This window comes from Salvia hispanica, chromosome 1 (genome assembly GCF_029641045.1).
Source record: "Salvia hispanica isolate PSC_SH4W2 chromosome 1, Shi_PSC_v1, whole genome shotgun sequence".
NCBI lineage: Eukaryota > Viridiplantae > Streptophyta > Magnoliopsida > Lamiales > Lamiaceae > Salvia > Salvia hispanica.
Genome location: NC_142692.1, coordinates 3363180 through 3374223, shown reverse-complemented (window position 1 = coordinate 3374223; position 11044 = coordinate 3363180). Strand labels below are relative to the sequence as shown.

At 35.6% G+C, this 11044-nt stretch overlaps 2 protein-coding genes across 2 annotated transcripts; both read right to left on the bottom strand.

The window, feature by feature from the left end:
• Positions 1–21: 21 nt before the first annotated feature.
• Positions 22–2320, bottom strand: LOC125220006 (E3 ubiquitin-protein ligase). Its single transcript, XM_048122114.2, has 5 exons — positions 2163–2320; positions 1495–1649; positions 772–830; positions 572–670; positions 22–480 (listed from the first exon to the last, which is right to left on the bottom strand). Exons 1-5 carry the CDS (start codon positions 2255–2257, stop codon positions 421–423), a joined length of 468 nt encoding a protein of 155 aa, XP_047978071.1. The 5' UTR covers positions 2258–2320; the 3' UTR covers positions 22–420.
• A 957-nt stretch (positions 2321–3277) lies between these two features.
• LOC125223055 (sucrose nonfermenting 4-like protein) lies at positions 3278–9217 on the bottom strand. The gene is made up of 13 exons (XM_048126015.2): positions 8742–9217; positions 8573–8657; positions 7643–7822; positions 7027–7161; positions 6875–6934; positions 6524–6613; positions 5462–5596; positions 4874–5018; positions 4586–4759; positions 4216–4279; positions 4052–4121; positions 3832–3946; positions 3278–3740 (listed from the first exon to the last, which is right to left on the bottom strand). Exons 1-13 carry the CDS (start codon positions 8852–8854, stop codon positions 3646–3648), a joined length of 1461 nt encoding a protein of 486 aa, XP_047981972.1. The 5' UTR covers positions 8855–9217; the 3' UTR covers positions 3278–3645.
• Between the last annotated feature and the right edge of the window lie 1827 nt (positions 9218–11044).

Genomic DNA, 11044 nt, shown 5'->3' with positions numbered 1-11044 from the left:
TATATAAAAGCTTTAGACGGATAAAAGCAATTACCACAGTTTATAATGCTGTGTTATGCTGTATATCAATTATCATAGTAGTTTACAGGAATTACAAATTTCGCAAAACAATAAGATAGCAACTGCAATTAATGAAATCTATATTTGTAGAGACTAGAGAAAGGAAACACAAAAATACAGTTCAACAAAGTCATCTTTCTGTGAGTCCCTAAACAAATCTTTCTAGATGTCTACTTTAAATGATAAGTATTCAACAAGTCTGCAAAAAATGTGCCTCCGATAGAGTGATATGAAAAGAAAATATCAGCATCCATTTTGTAGCTGATTGACATCAGAATCCGATATCATAAGCTCCATACTGGGCGGTTGTCCGGTTTCAGCCTCTCTGGCATTCGTAACAAATAGGGATATTCAAGTAGGTCACAGTTTAAACTTCTTTTTCGGTCTCTTTGAAACATCAGCAGTGGAATCATCCAATTTCTGCAGAAGTGAGGAGGATCTGTGCCTTAGTGAAAGTTAACGCATCTGATACAGACCAAGCAAATAAACATCAACGGAAACGGAATCATACCTTTTGTTTTTTCTTTTGGGTTTTGTCTTTCTTCTTTTTCTTCTTCTGCTTAAGTTTTTTTGGCAAGGGTGTTCCACTTATATCCTCTTTTTCCAAGTCCTGCGAAATCCATAACAAGGGAAACAGTAGTAGAAAAATACATACGATTATGAAGGCAATGTAACTATGCACATTTACAATGTGTCACCAAGCAAATGCACCTCAGCATCATCAAACTTGTTCACATGATGAACGATTCTTCCTGAAGTTGAAGCCCCACCTGAACAAAACAAAAAATATCAATTAGGTGCCTTTCAAGATGTTTATGTGGATTAGCATACCACGACAATTCAACTTCTATATGGTTTGTGATATGGTGACAAAAGTGCACTGGTGCAGCAGAAAGAAGTTTAACATTTGTGATCCGATTGTTTTTCGTGAAGCGCTGTCAAACAATCACATAAATAATACTCCATCTGGCTTTCAGTTCCTATATTTCCTCACCATTCTTTTAATCCTTTCAACACTCCTAGATTTGTTTTTTTATCAGGTACAACTTCTCTTATGGCATAACCAAACATAGTTTCAGATGTCATACGCACAGCACGAAAGACATATCATCTGAGGCATTACAAATGAAACATAATACTACGTATTAAGCATGACTATCAAATGTATTTCCGTGCTGGTGAGCCCTAAATAGAAGAGAAATAACCGAATCACATAGAAAAGAAAGAAGCACCTAAAATACTCTATCTAGGATTCGATTCACTTGCAAACCTTAAAATGTCAGCCAGAGCAGATAAAAAGCGACAGCAAATACAATCTGAACTCTGAAGACACAAAATTCATGAAAAACGCCTCAAAACCAACATTCTATAGTTCATGAAATGAGCTTTTGCTGAGAAAGCAAAAAAATGAGGCCAGAAAGATGAGAAATTTACTGCATTGAACCGTTTTTTTCGCGTTTCTCACAGCTAGCTCAACAAGCTTCGGATCAACAGAAGCAAGCCCATTTGGCTCCTGAAGCTTTCTTTCGAGGAACTTTGCCAAGGCAGCTGCCTTGTTCGTCTTCATCGGCCCCCCAGGGTGTGCCAGCCTGCACATACCAACACCCTGAGCATGAATACCCATAATTGCAGCAAGCACAGAAAATGAAAGCATCCAATCACCATTTCCACAAACACAAAATCTCAATTTACAAGTATCGAAACTAGTTCATCTACAATTCATCCCCTGACATAAATCTGCACGCACATATAACAAAATACACCCTAATTAGTAATTACCGATTGACTCGGAATGACATGATCCTAATTCCCCCAAAAACTTAGCAATACCAGCTAACAATCCAACTCATGTAGGCCGACATAGGCAAATTAATTCATTTCTGCACATACATTTGAAGCGTGCATTATTTCCAAAACCCTAACCGTATATGCAAATTAACCCCACCAAAATTGAGTATTCCCACATTTCTAGCTTCCGCAACCTCAAGAGGTATTTGAAATTATGAATATGCTAAGCTGAAAGCACACCGCATACATCGATATTAGACATACATATTGTAGTGTGTGTGTGTGTGCGCGTGTGTACACACTAATTTAAGGACCTGGATTGTGGTCGAGCTTGATTGGTTCCAGGTGGAAGAGGAGCAAATTTGCTTCCTCTCAGCGCCTTTTTCTCGTCTTCCGTCAGTCCTTCCATCTCTCTCTCTCTCTCTCTCTCTCTCTCTCGGGGCGTGTCTGCGTGTATCTATATTGTATGTATATGTGTCTTGTTTTATTCAAAAATTATTTTTGTGAAGTTCTGCTTTGACCTCTTCAGTTTTGGTGATTTCCAAAACGGTCCCCATTCAAATAAATTCAAGTACTACTAGTTTATGAATAATTTAATATTTAAATATTGTTCGTGTTAACTAATGTAGTACTACTGTACTACTCCTTCCATTTCACTATAGTTTAGGCAGAACTTTTGGATACAAAATCTAAGAAATGGATGTTGGGTGTGTTAAATAAATTGATAAAAAATAAGAGAAAGGAAAAGGTACAGAGAATAAAGTATAAAATGAGTAAAATAGAGAGAAATAAATTAAGAGAGGGTAAAGTAAAAAAGAGAAAAAAGTAGTAACATATATAGAAATGACTCAACTATGAAGAAATTTTTCGAAATAAAAAAATGACTCAATTATGAAGAAACGGAGAGAATATAAAAATAAGTACTCCACTTGCTTATCTTTCTAAAAATATGTCCATTTAGTTACACGTGAAATTATCTACCAACAAAAAATGAGAACCAAATTAGACCTGATTTAGTAGAATTCAATTGTCGTTGAAAAGTCACAATACTCCCTCCGTTCCTCCATAGTCAAGAGTCTCGAGACACTTCTTTTAAGCATAGAGTTTAAGAAATATTTAATGTGTTAATTGGATGGATTATAAAGTAGATAAAGTAAGAGAAAATGAAGTAAAGTAAAAATTGAGAAAAAGTTTAATGTAAGTTTAATGCAAAATTAATAAAATAAGAGATGATGAATCATAAAAAAAACTTACTTAAAATAAAATGGATTAAATGTAAGTTTAATGCGCGTGGCTAATAATCCTAATGACGACATAAGTTTAATACAAAATAGGTAAAATAAAAGATAAATAAGTCCTACGTCAAATTTTAATAGAAATATAAAGTAATTATTTTTTTTAACGATCATAAAAAAATTAAACAGGACTATTAAAAGGAGAAAAAATGAGAATACTTGTTTCCGTCGATCCACTGCAAGAAATGCAGCATCTTTTGAAAAATCAACACTAAATGAGTTACACTGCACTCAGTTGAAACTGTTATCCAAAGCAACAAAGTGAAAAATCAAACGTCAAAAATACATGAATCTGTATCCAATGACCTTTTCCTGTTATTAGATCCCACCATAACTGCAGGAGGCGGGCGCCGGTTAGTCACCCTCGAGTCTCATCTATCACCCGAGGGAGATCGAGATCAGCAGACACGGTGAATCCCAAGACCAACTCATGAGCCTCGAGTATCCTCATTGCACAAGGGATGGGGGCGTACACGAAGCACGTATCTTTCATCGCCACCACTCATATACCCAATAGAAATCGAAATACATCACTTAGTGAAACGATACCTTGCACACGCTTGCTCCCAGCTTCGACAATGATAAGCCGCCTAACTCCTGAACAATCATAGAGCACTACAAATTCAATCAAATGAAGGCATGGAAGGAAGGGGGAGGAGATGTGAAACGGAACCAGAGAAAGGGTGACCTGGCTGGGACAATCTTTCTAGGACCTTAATAAGTGGATCGGTCCGTAAGCACATATGGCATCTCTGAGAGTTGGGTCCGGGTGCTGAAAATGGGTCGTCTCGGTACTGCAACGCCTGTATATAACAAAAATAGACAAAATTTATATCATCTAACCGATGCAACGCCAATAAACACACTGCATAACTACGGAAAATGGCCAAACCACAATTGAGTGTCACCTGATGAATAGTTGTTTCTTCAAGATTAATGTGAGTATAAATTTTGTCCTTTGCCAAAGTAGTTATGTCACTGCAAAAAACTATATTGCATGAGCATTTCCAAATTCCATACTCATAGAGGCATGTTCACGTGTTGGAAGCATTGAGAGTGCAGAGGTACTAACCTTCGAGCATATACATCCAATAAAGAGTCGTTATCATCAACAATAGGGACAGAACTAACTTGAGCTGCAGAATATAATGCATATGATTAGGATGTCATAGTTTCAAGATTTGTATTACAATTTCACTATGCGATGCCAAAAGAATATATATATGTACAATATACTTCTATTGTGCACATCAGAAATTAGATTGAGAATCTCAAATCTCTGCAATTATAAGTAAGAAAATCATATAGTTAAGAGGTTGAAATGAACCAATCAATAAGTTCCAAAATAAGATGATCGATTGCCAGATAGGAACTTTGGATGTGCACAAAAGAAGAGAGCACATTACTTTAGCACATTTCAAACTTTACAATACAGCAGATACCTTGAAGTAATAAATTCAGGGCGGCACTGAGTGAAGCACTTGGCCTCAACATTGCCAATGGCCGCCCATCTGGTTCTCCGATTTTAGGAACCCAAGTACCGACAGGGATTGCACCAATTGGTAATTGAAGAATCGGTAATGAGGCAGGTGAGTGCTTAAAGAATCGGAAAATACCTAGAAAGCAATGGAACCAGTTCACAAATAAGAATATGTGGCCTTTTTTTTATCCACATGTTGCAGTGCTTCAAACATACACATTAATAGAAACATCAGATTCATTTTTCTCACACTTAAGGATCCCAGAAAGCGAAGCAAGATGCAACAGATGTGGGTTTGAGGCATCCACTGATAAAGAATGAAGAATGGGAATGGTAGCAACACCATTCTGCAAAATTTTCAGTGCAACGTCTTTCAAACTGTCATCTGGACCAGCCTGAAATCCTCACCAAGTAAACACGAAATAAGCGCCTAGATGCTGAGCTTTTGAACATAAGATAAGAAGATGCCTCTTAGAGCTCAATTGAGTAATGTATTGTCAAAGTTTAGTGTAGATTTGGAAGCAGATTCATGCATTTTTACAAATTCATTTAACACAATAGACCTCTTGATAAACTTATAATTTAACACAATCCAAAAGTAAACAAGCAGAAACTAAAAAATGCTTCTATGAATATGGATGCAAAGGATTTCAATAATCTCAAGGTGGCAGAAGTGCACGTATATTAGTATAATTTTCAATATAGATGAAGTGGTGTAAAATTGATCAAGATCCCGAAATTCAGCTCTAACCATAAATGTAGAAACTCTGTGGCCATATCCAGTTGCAGAATTTACATGATTACGTCAAATCTCCACCAGATCTGTATGAATACTTACTTGCACAAGCTGCCTTGAAACACCACTCCCGCTGCCATTCACTTGACTATTCAGATATAATTTAGCTTCTTTCCATGCTGATATGGTATGTGTTTCAAGCTCTTCCTCGGTCAAATTGGAACCATGAGTTCCAAGCTACCACATGTAAAAAATGTCAAGGTGAAGAGAAGACACTAATTTTTGGATAGTACCACATCTATTAATAACATACTCCCTCCGTTTTTTAAAAAGAGCAACTCTTTCCTTCAGTCCGTTCATTAAAAATAGCAACTTTCAAACTTTCCATTTTAGGAAATCTTTACACCCCTAATAAAGTGGACCCCATAATCCACTAACATTAATTTCATTACTTTTTTCTCTCCCTCTCCCCTACTTTACCAATTTTTCTCTCCCTCTCACTTACTTTACTAATTTTTCTCCCCCTCTCTCTTACTTTACCAAATTGTGCATTAAAATTCGTGCCGTTTCAAACCTCCCTATTTTTAGAAAACGGAGGGAGTATTACAATTAACATTTACGCAGTCCTATATGATGCATCACACTCAGAAATATGGTTGCAGAAGAGATAACCATTAAATACAAAGTGACAATCAAGGGCCGAGGATTATACAGCCAGCAAATCAAAAGCATCAAGTTATATAATGGGTGGTAGAAGAAATCCCAGAATCTATTCTATTCAAAATCCTAACAAAAATTTATACAATCAAATTACTAAGTTACTAACTGGTCGTGATCCTAAAAAAATATCAGAATCTCTTCTGTTCAAAAACCTTACAAATTGTAAGTTGTAACAATCAGTTCAGCAGAACAATCTTGTACAGGATTAGGCATCTTACTCATCAATTATATATTGCCAATCGCTTGATTATTCAATTAAACTTTCTCCACACTTGTAAAATATTCCTCCACCAGCAGAAACATTAGTCCAACTTCTAACACACACCAGTCTGAAGATATCAAATAATGACCCCAAACATTTCTAACCATATTCTATAAATCCAGGAAAAGAGAACCTAAATAAGATAAATATTCTTTATCCCATATCAATGGTAGAGAATATACCTCTCTCATAATTAAAATAAAATCCAGTGCACTGAGAACTCCTACAAACTGGCTCTTTGAGAAGTCCCACAAAGGCGCTGTAGAGACATCCTGCAAAGATTTTGTTGGTTAAAAAGAATTGTACAGCAAAAGTTCATAAGTAGAAGCATGCAAAATAGTGTATAATTAACATGCAAGTCAAATTTCCCGGGGTCAAATAGTCACCCAACATTTAGATACGGCCATAGAATTATAAGTTCTTAAATAAAAAAGTAATGCCAACACAGATAAGTATCAAGATGGCATTATTTGGCTCACATTTACCCAAAGAAGACTAGAAAAATATCGACCCACGGTATCTAATTGTTTTACCTGCTCGTGCAGAATATGGAATGCTTGCTTTACAGGCAAGTCAACATCGAAGGCAACAACCTGCAAGCATTGTAATATACCAGCCAAATGAACCATAGAGGGAAAATCAATACAAAGGGGCTAACAGTAGAATAGGCAATAGTCATCCTAACCTTTCCAGACTCGGGAAGCAATTCGTAGGCCATGTGTGTCGACATAAATACAGCAATACGATGGCGAGAAATCTCTAAGTCTGATTCCGATATCACTGGGAAGGACTCACGTGATGTGACATCTGGCAGTGGAACCTATGATCAACACAACAAGCAGTGAATCAACTAGCTTTCCTGTGACAAATCATGAAAGCAACAAAGAGTAACCTATGGAAGCGAAATCAATAAAGATTTGAAATGACTGATTGAAAATGGTGTGGTGTAAAAGCACGATATCCTCAAACTCAGTACATGGGCAGATCCTTGGTTGACTCTTTAAAGAGTTTTTTTACCAAATTTATGATTTGCTAATGCAATTTACAAACATCAGTAAGTTTGGGAGGGGGGAAAGCAAACCAGTTATCTAAGATTTTTGGAAGTAATTTGAATAGCTATAAGAGAAAATGTATATGTTGTGAGACCTATAAGCTTTGGTTAGAGATGCAAACGGAATGTAACAAAAGATTCATATGTTTCTCAAGGCAGTTGAGATCTTGGCTTCTAGAATGCTTAATTGATAGAAATGTACTTTAAACAGAAGAAAATTGGATAACACAAGAGAAAAATAATTCCATACCACACGCTGATTGGGCCCATTATCTATATCCATGCTGAAGCCAGGACCAGCTGGAGGCATCTGTGGGGTCAGCATTGCAGATTCCGTTGTCAAGAGAATAGTGTTCACGGTTCCAAGATTACTACTAACAGAAGGCTGACGATCGTCGTGTCTCCATTCACCATCAACAACAAATTTGTACTGTAAACAAAGGGTAACGTCAATAATATTTATATACTATATCCAAGAATACCTGATTAAGGGGGAAGGTGAGTAGCATATCTCAACTGAAATGGCATTTACAAATAAAATGCTTCATAGATTTACAAATTTATATGGTTAAATAATGGTGATTGCATTTATCACAAATCAAATGCTTCATCGATTCACAAAATTATATGGATAAACAATGCTGATCACCTTTATGCCTACTAGTTTTAGCACCTGCACTATGTACTCATCATCAAACATGTATCCTTTGACAAATGTCAAGAAACCTTTTTAATTCAGTATTAAGCATTTGTTAGGCATTTATACCATATGAGAAGTACATTACTTGTATGAGAAGAGTCGTCCACAAGGAAAACATGTTTTTGAATCTTACCAAAAAGCTAAACTAAGAAAGCATCAAAGATTCTAAATTCAATGACTAGGTACACCACTCATTCAAAATATTACATTCAGCCTATAAATAAATGTGATAAACGATGAGTGGTGGACGGTGAGATCCTCATAATGTCAAGTAAGCCACAAGGTGTTGCCTTCTAACACATGGAAGATAAACTTAACCTCTCTGTAACTACAGGTGTCTTATATCTTCAGCAAATCATCAATTACTTTCAAATAAGATGACACTCAATTCCCTTTTGACTAATAAAACAAATCACAACCAATTCTTCAGCTAAACATGATAACACATTCAACATGCAAATGCCAAAGTAAAACACCAACCTGGTGATAACCGGGAGGCAGGCTACAAATAGTTTGAAACACGGTTGGGCAACCTTCAACAGGTGTCATTGGCCATTGCGTCCACCTTTTCAATTCACCATCAAAGAGATCAGCACACGAGCTACAAACCTGACTAATACAATCATAACAATAAACAATCAACTCTCACCCTGTAAACGAGCCACTTATATACACAGCCCTCCCGCCATAAGGCCACACAAAACGAGTCGGAATCAGCACTATTCCACTTTCGTGCGTATAATCCATGCCAAGTCGGTACATTCACTTCTCACAATTGCAAAATCCCCAAAATAAAGCCCTAGCATTTACGTATTGGGCCAGCAAATTCAAGCAACAGCTGGAAAACCTCAGAAATCCACTGTGCCGCGCATTTCAATCTCTAATTGGAGCATCAAATTTCACTTCTCACACCACAATTGGATGCGAAAATATCATCGCCTTCCTTGAATCACAATCAAACTCATCAATAACTCATGAGAAACACAACAGAGTATCACAATATGTACCGAATCAAAAGAGGGCAGCATCAAAACGGAAGCTTTACAGAGTTTTATACTCCATAACTGGAGTGAGTATATTTAGCCCTAGCCCTAATTATTCCCGATTCGGATATTCTTTATCGTTGAAAAATGCATTTTTGGTGTTCATATATTTGTGAAGTGGACAAATTATTTGTGGGTCCCATCCCATTATTAACATTGTAATGAAAATACTACTCATTTAATTATGCATAATATAGTACAGTAACTGTAAAAATTCACAAAACTATCACAGAATTTAAGTAAAATTGATGTGTATTGTGATGACTACATTTGATCTTTTCTTTCATTTTTGTATAATATATTATTTATTTATTTTCTATTGCTTATCAGTGCCATATTATTTTTATAATTACAACTACTCCTTATAAACGTACATGAAATTTTACATTGAAAATTAATTTAAAACAAATCACATATCAATCATTCTGCAACAATTTATAAAAATATTAAAATTTTAAATAACTATTTCTTACAAAAATAATATTGAAAATTATATATTTGAAATCAAGCTCGAAATAATTGAAAATTTGTCACAAATTATTCACATAATTTCATCTTTATTGCTATAGAATAACAAATTTATTTAATTAAATTTGAAAACATTATACACATGTGCAATTATCTTTATTATTATAGTTAAATGTAAGTTATTTGTGTTCCCTTAACTCGATTGAATAAGATTATTAATGTGCCTTGGTATTTTATTTTTGTTAATCAAATAAGTATTTTATTTTTGTTAATCAAATAAGTACTCTTTGTCCTTTCATAAACGATTCATTTTACGACAAAAATGAGCATCATATATAGTGATATTGGCACGTAGTGACATTATGGAGGCTTGATCAAACTACGTAAGCAAACTTTATTAATGTCGCTTACTTTCGCGCCACAAATCGAGTGCGTAATAATTAAGGATGTCAATCGACCCAATCCATTTTAATTTATAGGTGATATTGGCGTGTAGTGACATTATGGAGGCCTGATCAAACTACGTAAGCAAACTTTATTAATGTCACTTACTTTCGCGCCACAAATCGAGTGCGTAATAATTAAGGATGTCAATCGACCCAATCCATTTTAATTTATAGGTGATATTGGCGTGTAGTGACATTATGGAGGCCTGATCAAACTATGTAAGCAAACTTTATTAATGTCGCTTATTTTCGCGCCACAAATCGAGTGCGTAATAATTAAGGATGCCAATCGACCCAATCCATTTTAATTTATAGGTGATATTGGCGTGTAGTGACATTATGGATGTCTGATCAAACTACGTAAGCAAACTTTATTAATGTCGCTTATTTTCGCGCCACAAATCGAGTGCGTAATAATTAAGGATGTCAATCGACCCAATCCATTTTAATTTATAGGTGATATTGGCGTGTAGTGACATTATGGATGTCTGATCAAACTACGTAAGCAAACTTTATTAATGTCGCTTATTTTCGCGCCACAAATCGAGTGCGTAATAATTAGGGCCAATCAGCCCAATCCATTTTAATTTATAGGTGATATTGGCGTGTAGTGACATTATGGAGGCCTGATCAAACTACGTAAGCAAACTTTATTAATGTCGCTTATTTCGGCCCACAAATCAAGTGTGTAATAATTAAGGATGCCAATTGGCCTAATCCATTTTAATTTATATGTAATATTGGCGTGTAGTGACATTATGGAGGTCTGGTCAAACTACGTAAGCAAACTTTATCAATGTCTCTTATTTTCGCGCCACAAATCGAGTGTGTAATAATTAAGGATGCCAATCGACCTAATCCATTTTACTTTATAGGTGATATTGTCGCGTAGTAACATTATGAAGATCTGATCAAACTACGTAAGCAAACTTTATTAATGTCGCTTATTTCGGCCCACAAATCAAGTGTGTAATAATTAAGGATGCCAATTGGCC

What these genes read in the sequence shown, in the direction of transcription:
- LOC125220006 (XM_048122114.2), bottom strand. Translation starts at nt 2,257, where the DNA reads ATGGAAGGACTGACGGAAGACGAGAAAAAGGCGCTGAGAGGAAGCAAA. An exon ending in CAAGCTCGACCACAATCCAG is followed by an intron (nt 1,650 to 2,162) that starts GTCCTTAAATTA and finishes TGGTATGTGCAG; the next exon opens with GCTGGCACACCCTGGGGGGC. An exon ending in GAAAAAAACGGTTCAATGCA is followed by an intron (nt 831 to 1,494) that starts GTAAATTTCTCA and finishes TGTTTTGTTCAG; the next exon opens with GTGGGGCTTCAACTTCAGGA.
- LOC125223055 (XM_048126015.2), bottom strand. Translation starts at nt 8,854, where the DNA reads ATGTACCGACTTGGCATGGATTATACGCACGAAAGTGGAATAGTGCTG. An exon ending in TGCTTCCCGAGTCTGGAAAG is followed by an intron (nt 6,935 to 7,026) that starts GTTAGGATGACT and finishes CAATGCTTGCAG; the next exon opens with GTTGTTGCCTTCGATGTTGA. An exon ending in TTGGATGTATATGCTCGAAG is followed by an intron (nt 4,122 to 4,215) that starts GTTAGTACCTCT and finishes AGTTTTTTGCAG; the next exon opens with TGACATAACTACTTTGGCAA.